Source organism: Palaemon carinicauda, chromosome 7 (assembly GCF_036898095.1).
Source record: "Palaemon carinicauda isolate YSFRI2023 chromosome 7, ASM3689809v2, whole genome shotgun sequence".
NCBI lineage: Eukaryota > Metazoa > Arthropoda > Malacostraca > Decapoda > Palaemonidae > Palaemon > Palaemon carinicauda.
In genome coordinates, this window is record NC_090731.1 from 143,019,439 (window position 1) to 143,036,938 (window position 17,500).

At 32.7% G+C, this 17,500-nt stretch overlaps 1 protein-coding gene across 3 annotated transcripts in view; it reads left to right on the forward strand.

The window, feature by feature from the left end:
• LOC137644046 (uncharacterized) overlaps positions 1–17,500 on the forward strand; it is a 303,711-nt gene that overhangs the window by 242,739 nt on the left and 43,472 nt on the right. Inside the window, exon 1 of one of the 3 annotated variants that reach the window (XM_068376946.1) lies at positions 2,657–2,751. The exons of the other annotated variants lie outside the window; for them this stretch is intronic. Within the exon in view, the coding sequence (XP_068233047.1) occupies positions 2,691–2,751 (61 nt within the window). The 5' untranslated portion in view covers positions 2,657–2,690. Of the gene's footprint in view, positions 1–2,656; positions 2,752–17,500 lie in introns of those variants that run through there. 3 annotated transcript variants of the gene reach the window in all.

Consider the following 17,500-nt stretch of genomic DNA (forward strand, 5'->3'; position numbering starts at 1 on the left):
ACAATATGTGATATATATATATATATATATATATATATATAAATTTACAAACGTGATAATTTTCCTAATGTTAGATATTATTCGATGTTCATTTACATAACATCTTTTAAATTGATTAGGATTCTAGAGTAGATTTTTAATCTTTCTGTCTCCTGCTGGAAAACACTTTACGGGATGGACAGTTTATTTTGAGGAAACTTAAACGACGAATTTGCTAATTGTGGAATGATCTTCCTAATCGGGCAATTGAATCAGTAGAATTTCAAAAGTTAAAACTTGCAGCAACTGTTCTTATCTTGAACAGGCTGACATAAGTCTTTTTATAGTTTATGTATGAAATATCTGTTTAAATGTTGTTAATGTTTTTGAAATATTTTATTTCAAATTATCTTTACTTTTTATATCGCTTATATATTTCCTTATTTCCTTTCCCCACTGGACTATTTTTCCCTGTTGGAGCCCTTGGGCTTATATCATCTTGCTTTTCCAACTAGTGATGTAGCTTAGCTAGTAATAATAATAATAATGATTATTATTATTGTTATTATTATTATTATTATTATTATTATTATTATTATTATTGTTATTATTATTATTATTATTATTATTATATTATTATTATGATTATTATTATTATTATTATTAGCTAAGCTGTAACCCTACTTTGAAAAGCAGGTTGTTATAAGCCCGAGGGCTCCAACAGGGGAAAATAACTCAGTGAGGAAAGGAAATGCATAAACTACATGAGAAATAATGAATAATCGTTAAAGAATGTTTCAAGATCAATAACAACGTTAAAATAGATCTGTCATATTATATATAAGCTGTGAAGAGAGACTTATGCCAGCCTGTTCAACATAAAAACATTCTCTGCAAGTTTGAAATTCTGGAGTTCCAATGATTCTACTGCCTGATTGGGAAGATCATTCTACAATCTAATCTCAGCTGGAATAAAACTTCTAGAATACTTCTTGAAATATCTAACCACAGCTAAGGAGAGGGAAGAAAATATCTTCACGTTTGAATCCTTTGAGGTATGGCATTCATGTTCTGTGAATTGTATAATCTTTCGGTCTTTCTTCTTTTCTGTCTTTTTTTATATTTTTTCTTTATTTTCCATTCTTTTTACTTTCTTCGTTTTGAAGTATGCTTTACGATAACTCCCCTTTCCATACTTTGTTTTGTATCATCGTTTTCACATAATAACTAGGATAATAATTTTTTTTGAACGATATGCAAATAATATTAGGTATGAATATAAGTTAAAATTCATAAAGAAATCAACTTATACATGAATGTACATATATATATATATATATATATACATATATATATATATATATATATGTGTGTGTGTGTGTGTGTGTGAGTGTATGTGTGCGTGAAAGTGTATTAGTAGGTGTGCGTTAAATATACTAAAGCTACATAAGATACCGCAAAAATAAACTATATATTGAAAAGGATAGTGCTAAAACGTTATGATATAATAGAGTAATAAAAAATGGCAATGATTGAAATCACATTATACTAATCATAAAAAAAACACAGACAAAAAACATAAGAAATGGGAACATTTATAATTACTTTACACTGCGTGGAATGTATTACAATATATGAGAGAGATCAGACCTGCATATGATGAATACAACAACAACAACAACGACAACAAATGCAGCAGTTTCTAGTTTACTGAAAGACAAATGCCGCAGACATATCCTTATACATGTCTGGAGTTTGGCCAGTTTTCATCATCACGCTGACCAATAGAGGATTGGTGATGATGGGAGACTTTTGTTTGATCGCTCACAGCAAACCAACTTAGTATGGATGACCCTGACTAGTACTGCTTTGCTGATCATGACGATACACAAACCCTTTCACCACGTTAAAGTATCACCGCTCAGAAAGGAATGAATATAAACATTAAATGCAATATTTTGTAAATAATTGGCATTTTTCCTCTACTGATACTATGTATTAAATCATCAAAAGTCATAGATATGCTTTCATTTTTTTCCTCCCTTTTTCTGACGACCTTTGGTTAAACATATCAGTGATGGGCTGTCAGTAAGCATTTTATTTTTTTTTTATTATTACTATTTTTTTTTTTTTATTAGCTTGTGACCTCATCCGATCTAAATAATTCGCAGCAAGTATGAAATTCGTAGTTTTTGCGCATATCATAACGTTCGTTAACCTTAAGTTATTACATATATATTGATACATATTTTTCTTTTCTAATTTTCGTGCTAATTAACATTTTCAAAGTATCTTTACTTAGGAAAGAATGCTTTTCAGTGAAGATTTTTTTTTTCATAATAATAATAATAATAAAGAAAAAAAAAAAAATAATAATAATAATAATAATAATAATAATAATAATAATAATAATAATAATAATAATAATAATAATAAGCAAAGGAAAAAGAAAAATATTTCTTGAAAAAAAAATGATATGCACCACTTTCCTTCTGCATTGTTCGGAATGTGACTCTTGTACCTGCCGAAGATAACCTTGGAACAGAAACACATGTAGTGCCTGCCAACAAGCAGTATAGAAGGCACTCAAGTTTTATCACCAAGCAGAACAAAGATAAGGATGAGGAAGAGAAATTATCAACGCTAAAAACGAAGCACGTATTGAAACGAAATCAGCAAATGTATGATGCTTTAGGCAACTTGATTTCGTGATGAGAGAAGGCAGGAGCAAGCATTATGAAGTCACTCTGTTTTGCCCGCTATTGCCATACGGTATGTGACGAGATATTTTTGGACAGGGACCAGATTTCCCATAATTCGAGGGAGATGCGTGATGTGGTTAAATTCTTCCTTGTCAATGACCTCAATTTAACATGAATTCGGAGAAAATCAGGAAAACATTTGTAAATGTAGGATCCTTCTTTACTCTGCTAAAAAAAAAGATGAATCCATTCGAAAATTTTGAAAAGGGCAGACACTATTATTATTATTATTATTATTATTATTATTATTATTATTATTATTACTTACTTACTTACTAAGCTACAACCCTAGTTGGAAAAGCAGGATGCTATAAGCCCAGGGGCCCCAACAGGGAAAATAGCCCAGTGAGGAAAGGAAAGATGGAAAAATAGAATATTTTAAGAACAGTAACAACATTGAAATAAATATTTCATATATAAACTATAAAAACTTTAACATAATAAGAGGAAGAGAAATCAGATAGAATAGTGAGCCTGAGTGTACCCTCAAGCAAGAGAACTCTAACCCAAGACAGTGGAAGACCATGGTACAGAGGCTATGGCACTACCCAAGAATAAGAACAATGGTTTGATATTGGAGTGTCCTTCTCCTAGAAGATTGATTGATTGAGAACTGCTTACCATAGCTAGAGAGTCTTTTCTACCCTTACCAAGAGGAAAGTAGCCACTGAACAAATACAGTGCAGTAGTTAACCACTTGAGCTATTGTTTAGTAATTTCAGTGTTATCAAGTGTATGAGGACAGAGGAGAATCTGTAAAGAATAGGCCAGACTATTCGGTATATGAATAGGCAAAGGGAAAGAACCGTAACCAGAGAGAAGGATCCAATGTAGTACTGTCTGGCCAGTCAAAGGAGCCCACAACTCTTTAGCGGTAGTATCTCAACGGACGGCTGGTGCCAATGGATATCAGATGTCAAATTACACTATCAATTTTGACCTCTCAATACTTACAGTGAGAAACTGCTTTTATTTTTACTCATATTTAGTTTCTATTATATACAATATATACTAAGATAAGCTTCTATATATAATTTTGAAAGGAGATCAAGGTTGCTATGACATTAAGTTTTGACGTAATTAGTTATATTTCTTGTTCAAAGTGTTCCTGTCTTTGACAGATTTATAGAAAGACTTCCTTACACCATAATGATCAGTTTAAAATGAGAGAGAGAGAGAGAGAGAGAGAGAGAGAGAGAGAGAGAGAGAGAGAGAGAGAGAGAGAGAGAGAAGCATGAAATTCTCGTTAACATCAACGCAAAAATGAATTTATTTGCCAAGAAAAGAGCGTTGTGAGAAGGAAGATTAATTGTGGCTTGTCAGGAGATTTCTTGACTGATATCTTCCAGATTGCGGTCAAAGCAATTTCGAAACTAATCTGGAAAGCTCTGATAGATAATTAAAAGGCTTCGTTACTCATCCTGCCTCAGCATTTATCTGTTATTAGCCCTTTTATTTATAACTTTGCTTTTTGGAAAAGAGGAAAATATAGAGAGCCGAGATATATTTATGATTTGCCAGTTGGATGAGGTGGGCGGGTCCCGTCAGTCTTTGTGATCAAGAAGCGGAATTTCCCAGGTGGATATTTGTTGTTATATGCAATGATTATGTACTCGCGTTATGATTCCAGACTGGCATAAGGTCTGCTTAATCTACGCCAAGAAATCAACCACCGCTGCGTTAACATATTATTATTATTATTATTATTATTATTACTTGCTAAACTACAACTCTAGTTGTAGAAAAGCAGAATGCTGTAAGCCCAGGGGCTCCGACAGGGAAAATAGCCCAGTGAGGAAAGGAAACCAGGAAAAATTAAATATTTTAAGAACAGTAACAACATTAAAATAAATACCTCCGATATAAACTATAAAAACTTGAACAAAACAAGAGGAAGAGAAATAAGATAGAATAGCGTGACCGAGTGTACCCTCAAGCAAGAGAACTCTAACCCAAAACATGTTCTGTATGAGCATTTGAATCTCAATGGTAAAGATGCAAGTGAAGGGACTGACTCCAAAGCGTTCCTGGGTCGATCCGGTACTTTGAAGTTTTGATGAATTTGGAAGATAAGAGAGAGACGGAGATGAGTGGCCCAAGACCTAAACCAGTTAGTGTTAGACTGAGAGAGCTTGGCTTGTGGGAATGATTATTAAAGGCACAAAAAAGGCGTTTAAGAGGTTGAAGAAAGCAATGATTGTGGGATTACAATAGAAATGGCGTAGTATGGTGGTGATATTGTGATTGTGAGACAATTGAAGTTGATGGGATTATAATTATTATTATTAATAATTATTATTTTAATTGATATTTATTATTTTTATTAATGATGATGATGATGATTATTATTATTATTATTATTATTGTTATTATTATTAATAACACTGAGAATGTAATGGCGCGGTATGGTGGTGATATTGTGATTGTGAGACAATTCAAGTTGGTAGAATTATAATTATTAATAATAATATATTATTATTATTATTATTATTATTATTATTAATTATTATTTCTATTATTATTCCTTATTAACAATTATTATTTTTATTAATAATTATCATTATTATTAATAATTATTATTACTATTAATAAAACTGAGAGTGTAATGGCGCAGTTTGGTGGTGATAGTGTGATTGTGTGACTAACCAGGGTTCGTACAGTGTATCTGAGTATGGGGATGCTGTAAATGCTGAGTGAGAAACGTAATATTTTTCATTATACAAAGGTAATGGTGATGAAGACGGCAGTAAGAATTGTATGGGGATAACATTACCAGGGAAGGTATATGGTAGAATTTAAGGTGACAAAGTAAACCAAATGATGCATGGACTGTTATGGAAAAGCAATGAGTATTAAAGAGTAGAAAAAAGCTTATAGAAAATTGATACAGAAGCAATATAGAGGGTAATAGAGGATGTTTGGTGTAGCTGACCGGTTGTTGAGATCAATCACAAGTTTTTATTGCAAAAGTGAAACGTGTGTTAGAATATGTAGACAGAGGAGTGAATGATTTGGTGTGAAAGTGATTTATCTTTAATACATTATTTATAGGTAGTAGGTTGGCCAGGGCACCAGTCGCCTGTTGAAATACTACCGCCAAAGAATTATGGGGTCCTTTGACTGGCCAGACAGTACTACATTGGGTCCTTCTCTCTGGTTACGGTTCTTTCTCTTAGCCTACACATACGCCGAATAGTCTACCTATTCTTTACATATTCTCCTCTGTCCTTATACACCTGACAACACTGAGATTACCAAGCAATTCTTCACCCAAGGGGTTAACTGCTGCACTATAATTGTTCAGTGGCCACTTTCCTCTTGGTAAGGATAGAAGAGACTCTTTAGCTATGGTAAGCAGCTCTTCTAGGAGAAGGACACTCCAAAATCAAACCATTGTTCTCTAGTCTTGGGTAGTGCCATAGCCTCTGTACCATGGTCTTCCACTGTCTTAGGTTAGAGTTCTTTTGCTTGAGGGTACACTCGGGCACACTATTCTATCTAATTTCGCTTCCTCTTGTTTTGTTAAATTATTTAAAGTTTATATCTTCTTCTTATTCTCCTGCATCTTTTCCAACTCTTATGTGGGGTCGATGTTTCTCTATCTACCTCTGTCCCACACTTCATCACTTGTTTCCTTTCCTCACTGGGCTATTTTCCCTGTTGGGTCCTCTGGGCTTATAGCATCCTGCTTTTCCAATTAGGGCTGTAGCTTGGCAATTAATAATAATAATAGAATGTATCTTTGAAAACAAGAACAATAAAAGCACCCATTGTGTTGTATTCCTAAAGAATACCTAACACAGGTTTAGAATAGAGCCCAAAACCTCTAAATATACACAGAGAAAAATTAAAAGTTCCCTGCTGGACAAAATCTTAGTATTTATAATATAATCATCATCATCATCATCATCATCTATTGACGAAAAGGGCCTCCGTTAGATTTCACCAGTCGTTTCAATCAGTTGCCGTAGATAGCTAGGCACTGCGTTATCACAAGGAAATGGCTATCCTTTGATGAAACTAGCTAATGAAGCCTCAATTGATTCAGTCAGTCAGTATATATATATATATATATATATATATGTGTGTGTGTGTGTGTGTGTGTGTGTGTGTGCATATTCATGTATATATATGTATATATATATATATATATATATATATATATATATATATATATATATATATATATATATTAGAAAATATATACAGCAATACTATATGGTAAAATATAATTTTTTTTTATTCAAATTTAATATATTTTGTGTAAGTCACAATTTTTTTCTATCTAATAATTAAGAAAAGTTATTCAAGTAAAAAGACTCAATTTAAATGGGTACCATATTTCTTATAAATAAAAATCAATAGAAATTTAATAAAAAAAAAAAAAAAAAAAAGTCTGGCAGTGAATAGAAATACTAAAATTGTTAAGGGCAAAATGTTTGGAGGATAATACTGTACTTACCAGGAAAAGTGAATGAACGAACCGGAAGTTGAAGGGGAAAAGGGTTGATTTCACCAGAACATTACTTTAAAGAAAGATTGCAACAAATGACAGTAATCACTTGAACGGGAATTTATTTTTCACAAGCAACATCTCGTAAGAAAGAATGAAATAGTCACTGACTATGATAATGCTTTAGTTTTACTGTTAGGAAACAGCCTTGCACTTAAGTTTCCTGAGAAGCATATGGACAGATACCGGGAAGTCATCAAAAACTGAATCCAATTATTCCAAAAATGTAAGTTATGCAGTTATATATCTCCTTGATATATATATATATATATATATATATATATATATATATATATATATATATATATATATATATATATATATATATATATATATATATATATATGTGTGTGTGTGTGTGTATATATATATGTATGTATATACACACAAATATGGTATATACTGTATATCTGTATACATATAATATATATATATGTATATATATATATATATATATATATATATATATATATATATATATATATATATATGTATATATATAATTATATATATATATACTATATATATGTATATCTATATGTATATATATATATATATATATATATATATATATATATATATACATAATATAGTACACCCTGTTTTTTTAAGATTATTAGAACCATGTATCTTTTACAAGCATGCCAAGTGGCTTTTGTGCCAGCATCATCTGACCTTTCTTACAAGCCGCATGTCCAAGTAACGACCAGTCCCAATTGAACTTCACATTGTTAATGGTTCTCGATTTTGCTGATTGCAAAAGTTGTTGTGCATTGTTAGGAAAACTCTTTTACAGAAGTCAAGTATCTGTTGAATGCGAAAATGGTAAACAAAAAAAAGTAGGACATTTTGAAAATATGCTGTTCTAACTTACTTCTCTTCTTGTGTGTGTATGTGTGTGTGTGTTTTTTATATAGTTTATATGTTAAGGATCTAATTTTATGTTGTTACTGTTCTTAAAATATTTTATTTTGATTATTTCTTCTCTTGCTGTTCATTTATTTCCTTGTTTCCTTTCCTCACTGGGCTATTTTTCCCTGTTGGAGCTCTTGGGCTTATAGCATCTTGCTTCCCCAACTAGGGTTGTAGCTTAGCTTGCAATGATATTAATAATAATAATAATAATAATAATAATAATAATAATAATAATAATAATAATAATAATAATAATAATAATGATAATAATAATAATAAAAGGGTTAGCAGATTGTTTTAAAGGAGTTACGTAATGTGTCGATAAATGGTGAGAGGTGTCATTATATCATTATAGCTTATTATTACTGAATGCACTCGGACACGCTATTCTATATTATTTCTCTTCCTTTTTTTTTTGTAGTTTAAATATGTAAGATTTATTTGAGTGTTGTTATTATTGTTTAGATATTTTTATTCTATTGTTCCTTACATTGGTTGAAGTTTATTTCTTTTCTTATTTCCTTTCCTCACTGAACTATTTTTCCCTGTTGGGTACTTTGGGCTTATAGCATATTGCATTTCCAACTAAGGTTGTAGCTTAGCTAATAATAATAATGATAATAATAATAATAATAATAATAATAATAATAATAATAATAATAATAATATACATTTAGTGACGAAGATAATAAACACCATGTATAATTTGATAAGCAAATATCCATCCAAATCTTTATTCCAAAAAGATAATACTCTGGTTTCAAGGTTTAAACGTTTTTATTACATGTCCCTTGCAATTATGCTTGACTAAACAAAGAACCTCTTCGTATTAAAAGAACCAGAATGGTCACCATTATAGGTCAGATAGTAAGAATCACCGACGAAGCTGAGCATTAAAAAAGCAACATTTTACTCTGAAAAAAAATACAGATTTTTTTCTCTTCTACATTTCCTTCAGCACAGCGAATTTTGCGGATGGAGCCTATACTAAAATTTGCAATTTTCTCAAAACTTTGGAAAATATTAAAAGCTAAAATGAAACTTTCGACGAAGTAAAATGTTCCAAATTGTGGATTTATGCGAATCACACCAAGAATGAGAACGAGAACAGCAAATGGAAGATAACTGTAATAAGAAGTCCTTTGGCATTAAGTCTCATGCAGAAAGTAATAAAGCTCGTCCCGACTTATATTTTCCTCAAGTGCTGGGTTTTACTTTTAGGGCGCTCGTCTGATACCTCTTTCAAGAACGTAATAATAATGATTTTTCTCTTTTTTTCTTTATAAACGGATATGTCAGCGAGCAGGAAATATTAGACCCGGTGCTGTCTAGTCTTGCATTTGTTCGTCTAAAAATATATTGTCCCGCTGGTTCAATTGTAGATAGCCAATCTTGGGAGACTTGAGATAGATCCCACTGGTAGTGGGTGTTCAGGTATAGGATCTCATGTTAAACCTCTCTCTCTCTCTCTCTCTCTCTCTCTCTCTCTCTCTCTCTCTCTCTCTCTCTCTCTCTCTCTCTCTCTCTCTCTCTTTTTTTTGTTTTATTTTTTTTTTAGGCCTAAGAATCATTAATTTCCTCTATATGGCGTACTTAAAAAACTCCTGAAAAGTCTTGATTTGAAATAAGAAAATCAATATTTGTATCATGGATGACATACACATCAATCGAGAGCAAGACTAGCAGTAAAAGCTATTAATCCGGGGAAATCAGGCGAAAATCTGTGAGCTTAGGTGAACTAATGGCCTTTGTAGATCAGGCAAAGCTGGTTTGTAGCTTAACACAGAAGGTAATCGCTTGTTGCGAATTTATCAAGAAACCAATCCATTTGACTCATTTTAGATACATGGAGAGTATGTAAGCATTGATTTTTGAGTTTTACATGATTTAGATAACGGTACTAATTTTAGAGACTTTATTTCTGTCCCTCGTTTTCATTCCAAAATTAGAACTTCCTTAAATAATTTTTCAACTATCTTTGGAAAATGACGTTAAAGGGATTCTTCATCATCATCATCATCATCCCCCACGCCTATTGACGCAAAGGGCCTCGGTTAGATTTCGCCAGCCGTCTGTATCTTGATTAAGGGGTTACTTCTGTAAAATGGTGAGCTGCAATATATCTATACCCGATGTCCATCAAGAACAGGTTCATCCTTGCTAAGATTCTTAGGCGAGATGTGTTGTACTATGGTAGCGGTATTTTTATACTTACTTTAGAAGCAAGTCTTCTGAAAGCTATTCAACTTTAAAAAGTTTAATTTCTTTTTGTTCTTTATTCTTAAGAAATGACATCGGCGTCAATGACCTTCGATGTTAGGATGCCAGCAAACTCAAGATCAATCAATCAATCAATTAAGATTGAGGGTACACTCGGGCACACAATTCTATCTAATTTCTCTTCCTCTTGTTTTGTTAGAGTTTTTATAGTTTATATGGGAAATATTTATTTTAATGTTGTTACTGTTCTTAAAATATTTTGATTTTCCTTGTTTCCTTTCCTCTCTGGGCTATTTTCCCTTGTGGGGCCCCTGGGCTTATAGCATCCTGCTTTTCCTACTAGGTTGTAGCTTAGCATTTCATAATAATAATAATAATAATAATAATAATAATAATAATAATAATAATAATAATAATAGAATTTCTCTAGTGAAGACCTTGGTCACTGTCACACTATATTCTGGTGCTTCAACGGCATATCTCTCAATTGGTTAAATTTTCCCATCACTAGAAATCTGAAGCTATTTTCCAACTTTTATTTTTTTCATAATCGGTCTGCAGTCAGTAATTTTGGTTTCCCGTCAATTTCTTCAGATATCTGCAGACGAAAAGATGATAATTTATGTTCTTTTCTTAAGTGAACTTTTATATTTATTTCCTCAACAGACAAATAGAACAGTTTCATGGGGTTGGATTTTTACGCATGTGGTCTTAATTCTTATCTATTTTCATGGGACTCTTCCTTTTCATAAACTTGTCAATAGATGCTATATACTACTGAAGGTTGTTAGTTTTGAAAGTTTAAAGGCCACTCATGAATGACAGAGGCAAAGGGGAGAGGCAGTGCCTTATCTAGCAGGACAATTCCTTAGAGATTGACCATATATACATATGATCAGCACCCTAGCCCCCTTTCCACCCAAGCTGGGAACAGCGAGGGCTAGGCAATGGGTACGGGTGACCCAGCTGTAGACCTACAGGCTCCCCAAAAGCCCCTATTTTTTACGGGACTCGAACCCCAGTCCGGCGATCGCCAAGCAGAGACGTTTCCGTGCCAGATTATTACGATAATGATATACGAGCTGTGGATGCTCATGGAAATTAAGAAAATAATAAAACAAAAATAAGAAACTTATCTCGTTAAATAATTATTGCAAATGAACAAAGAGAAATGTTGGCTATTAATTTTTCAATTTAATAACAATATTTATAGCAATATCGCAAAAAATATCATATAATCTATACAGTATGGTTTGCCAAAATGTTTTCTACAAGTATTGTGCCACAGATAACGATTAAAAACGCATACTGTACTTGTTCTTACCCATAAGTTATTGAAAACTACCATGCCTATGTAACTTCGGTTTTGAATATCACTGAAGTTTTATTTTATTATAATGTTTTTGCTGAAGTTTCCCCCGATACCGATAATTAAGGTTAGAATATAATCAGTAAATAATTAAAGACTAAGAATATGCAACAACTAAGAATGTACAGGGACACTAACGGCAATTTTGGAAAGTTGATGTTAAGGGAGAGAGTGATGAAGTTGTATGAAGTTTAAAGCTAAAATCCAGGCTGTGGAATCCTGAGTTTTAATGGCATATTTTTGCACTTTCAGTGAACTGCTAATTTTCGAAAATTGTAATAATAGGTTTAAACACGAGAAAATCACCTCGTTGAGGATCGTCGGTATAATCTGCCAACAGGAAAATGACTTCACAAATATATTATTATTATTATTATTATTATTATTATTATTATTATTGTTATTGATATTATTATCATTATTATTATTATTTTTATTATTATTATTATTATTGTTATCGTCATTATTTAATATTATTATTATTATTATTATTATTATTATTATTATTATTATTATTATTATTTGCTAATCTACAACCCTAGTTGGAAAAGCAGGATGCTATGAGCCCAGGGGCTCCAACAGGGAAAATAGCCGAGTGAGGAAAGGGAATAAAAAAATAAACAACAAGAGAAGCTTAAGAACAAGATAAAAACGAGAACGAGGAGAGGAAGACCAAAGCGAAGGTGGGTGGACTGTATCAAGGATGACCTTCGATCAAAGGGATTAAAAGATGTACACAAAGAAGAAGAAGAAGTTTAAGAACAAAAAGAACATTAAAATAAATCTTTCATATATATATAAACTATAAAAACTCCAAAATAACAAGAGGAAGAGGAATAAGATAGAATAGCGTGCCCGAATGTAGCCTTTAACTTCACAAGATCAGATTTGGAAAACTGTATTATCAATGAAATTTTAATCTTAGTTCATTATCATGAGATCAATGAAAATCATCTAAAATGCGAAGAAAATATGACACTTTGATGAATGACCCTTTAGCCAGAAAAAAATGTCACACTCGGAACGTTTTCCATAATACACAAACTTCGTACCACGATCGAAAGAATTCTTGTGTCGTCCCACACAAACGAGAGGACAATGATTACCGTGATTGAAAGCTTAGAAGAAGCATCAATCTTGAAATGAGAACTAAAATTGCGGCCCAATCTCTTAATTAAAAAGCAAAAGATTAAACCAAAGAAACCAAATAAAACCCTTGATCTCTAGAATGTTTTTAAACATCCTTGATTATCTTTAATTATAAATATAAAGTTCCTCACAGTAATAGAAATTCATATGATGAAAAGGTCAAGTTCTTTAGGCAGAAGTGTGAGTTTTTAAGGTAACATTTAGTAAATTTCTAATCAAAATATTAATCTTGCACGTGAAATTAAGTACATATAAAAAAGGGAAGCATCCTAACCGAAATAAAAAATTTTAAAGGATAAACTTTGACTTTTTGAAAAATAATCTATCATTTCTCCCCCCTTAAAAATCACCAGCTTTTCATCACCTCGCAAATAACATCAAATAAACAGTCACGATTAATAGTAAATCTAGAAAAGACTCAACATAAACTTTTATTTTTGACGTTGTCGTACACCCACGGATGGGTAATTCGTCCTTGCACATGGATGACATACTCTGAGGAATGTGATTTTCAAAATGATCATCTTCATAAACGTGATGGTCGTAACATAGACATTACTGCAAATGTGCCATCACTAATGAGAGAGTCACGTATCAAACACTTAAGAAAAAAGATGCTCCTTGAAATCATATGATGAACAGAAGAGCCCCTTTACATCATTCACGAACTCAGATATCCACTACGGAATAGATTTTTTTCCTCCATGACACCTCCATGAAGACAACAAGTCGACAAGAGGCAATTCACTTGAAGGCAGATTAGCTCACACGTGCAGGTCTGCCGGGTTCATTAGATGCCTTGGCTGTTCGAAGCACAAACAAGCTTTTTCGTATAGCCTTGCACCCGAAAACAACTCAAGGCTCAAGGATTCGGCACAGGACTTTCGGAGCTTGTTTGTTTGTTTGCTTGTTTGCTTGGACCATGCAAATCACATCAAACCATCTCGAGGCATATGCACACAAGTAGCAAATGCATTCGCTCCTGTATGACTGTAAATAAAATACATAGATTCGGGAGAGGAACATTTATTAGAGTGTTTATCTGCATCAAAAGTTCAAAGAAATTCAAATTATTGTCACGAATCAAGTTGAAAATCTAAATGGAACGACAATGAATTTATTCAACGTATACAAATTTAATCGAACATTAAAACATTTAATTAAAGTATAAAGCCAAAGAAATATTGACAAACAGACAGGAAGACGCAGCCGCTCGGATGTTGTCTGCCAGAACTGTGGGAAGGCTCATAATAAATCCATCCATATTTTTTATGAAGGGTTATAAAATTTTAGGATCTCATTGCGATATATCTACACCCCAACAAAACCATTTTCAGTTCGGCGTTTATGTTCCGGTCTTATAGCAAATGATCTCCTGGCTTCAAAAAACTCATCATCGATTCTTGCTTCGTATCCGTTTATTATTCTTTATATTCTTTTCCTTTCATCCTTCAAGTTCAAAGCGGAGATGGGGCGTGAAGGAAATACAAACGTTAAAGGTAAATAAACGGTGGTGTGCGACCGTTGGAAGAATACTCGTGCAAGAATATGCGAACATAAACAAAACAAATACCCTCGTATACATTCCTACATGTATATATATATATATATATATATATATATATATATATATATATATATATATATATATATATATATATGTGTGTGTGTGTGTGTGTGTGTGTGTGTGTGTGTGTACATATGTACTGTATGTGTGTGCATGTATATATATATATATATATATATATATATATATATATATATATATATATATATATATATATATATATATATATATATATACATATATATGTATGTATGTATACAGTATTTATTATTATTATTATTATTATTATTATTATTATTATTATTATTATTATTATCTAAGATCCAACCCTGTCCCTATAGGAAAAGTAAGAAGCAATGTACCCAAAGGCCCAATAGGGAAAATTGCCCAGTGACGTAAGTAAATAGAAAAACAGAATAGTGTGCCTTAGTCTACCCTCAAGCAAGAAAACTTAAACCCAAGACAGTGGAAGACCATAGTATAGAGGCTAAGGCACTACCCAAGACTAGAGAACAATGATTTAACTTTGGGATGTCCTTCCTCTGAAGAGTTGCTTACCATAACTAAAGTCTTTTCCAGCCTTACCAGGAGGAAAGTAGCCACTGAACATATACAGTGCAGTAGTTAATCCCTTGAGTGAAGAAGAATTTTACAGTTATATCGTTGTCAGGTATATTAGGGAAGAGATTAATATTGGAAGAATAGGCCAGACTATTCGGTGTGTGTAGGAAAAGGAAAAATGATCCGTAACCAGAGAGAAATTCAGTGTAGTGTAATCTGGCCTGTCAAAGGACCCAAGAATTCTATACTAGCGGTAGTATCCCAACGTGTGGCTGGTGCCTTGGCCAACCTATACACACAAACACACACATACACACACACACACACACACACACACACACACACATATATATATATATATATATATATATATATATATATATATATATATATATATATATATATATATATATATGCATGTATGTATGTATGTATGTATGTATGTATGTTTGTTTGTAATATTCAAGTAACACTAACTTTCATATGAATATAAATTTTCAATTCTACACTTTAGTCTTTCGTTGCCCCAATTTTGATTTTTTTTACGCCGCCTGTAGATTCTAAGATTGTTTGTAATACCAATAACCACTTAAATTGTGCAACCTACCTTTCCCTAGGTTCCATGTTAAGCAATATATTGGATCAACAAAGAAAACGTAATTATAATTACAAAGTGTTCGTTTAATTTTGTAACAAGTCGCCAAATAACGATTAATAACAAAATGTTGTCCATTATAAGAAGACTTATTGAACCATGTAATTTCCTATTACAGTTGAGACATGGAAACTGCAATTATGGCGGTCTCTCAAAGGGGCCATCTCGAACATGCTGAGCATTCTCTTTCCACAATGCATAGAATGTATTCATTCGTACATATTGGGATAAAGTAATTGACGTTTTTCAAAACTCATGTCTCAGGTTGATAATTATGATAATTTTAATAATTTTAATTGTAATTTTAATAGGTTTTGAAAATAATACTTTTAGTAATTTTGATAAAAATAATTTCAATAATAATAATTTTGATAATAGTACTAATTTTAAGTACAACATTTCCCGACCAATCCCCTTACAACGTGTCTCGTTTAGGGCCAAGATATACAAACTGTATTTCATAAATTCATTCTCCACTTGCTGTAACTTCCCAAATCTGGCAATTACAAAACCAAATAGATCACATAACCATTAATAAAAGTGACAAGGAGGACTCTGAGAAATGTAAGAATCTACAGAGGTGTAGATATTGGTAGTGATCGCCAGCTCCTTATTGTCACACTGAAATTAAAACTGAAAGCACCCAACAGAAATGAGTGAATTTTAGCTTTGAGGAAATCAGAGAAATGGCCCATTCCAGGTTGGAATCCTTGGTTAAAAGCACGGGTAACAGCTTCGGTTCCCTTTCATAGGGTTAACAAATTGTCTTGTTAACTTCGATTTGAGTTCAAATTAGGATACCGATCCTATGCTCATAGGCCAGGCATCTGCACAATCTTACGGACAACGTTATTAAACTTCCTTTTCGTGTTTTAATGGTGACCCAGAATTTAATCAACTTTACGAAGTGATTTGAGATTGTTTAACAGTAGGCTTCAACGCGACCAACAAAGGGGCCGCGGTTAGATTTCGCCAATCGTCTCTATCTTGAGCTCTGAAAATGCAATACTTCTCCATTCATCATTACCTGCTTCACGCTTCAGTCCTCGGCCATGTAGGCCTGGGTCTTTCAACTCTTCTAGTGCCTTGTGGAGCCCAGTTGAAAGTTTGGTGAACTAATCTCCCTTGAGGAGTGCGAAGAGCATGCCCAACCCATCTCCTTCTACCCCTCACCATTATCGCATCCACATAAAGCACTCGGGAAATCTCTCTTTTAGTTTCATTTCTAATCCTGTCCTGCCATTTAATTCCTAATATTCTTTTGAGGACTTTGTTCTCAAATCTACGAAATTAATCTAATTAAACGAAACCTAAATTTCTGACATTAATCTGTCTGAGACAACAGATCTTAAGAAACGTTCATTATCAGAGTAGTTTTTCACTTATCAATACAAATACTATCAGTTTGAGATAATCGTGATTGAAGTAAGAATCTCTACGCTTCAACACTGCAATGAAAACACCTTGCAATTTGACCTTGAATTGAATTTTCCTTTTCAGTCTATCCATATGAACCTTTGAATATCTTTACGAAACCGAACTGCATTAAATCGTAACAGTTTGCAACAGTCAAGACTAAAATGCATTAAGCCAAAATAAAAGAGTAAAAGGCAGCAAGGAATCTTGCCCCCTCTATCAGGGCATGGGCCCTTATTATAAATGATAATTATGGTGATTTACAATAACATTAAAAACAGCCCGTAAAAGAGGCCTCGACCTTCGGTATCTCAATACTAATCCGCTCAGCCAAACCCCTAAGCCCATACCGCAAGGGCCCCCGTAACCTCATTACCCCTCCCCCGCACCTGGC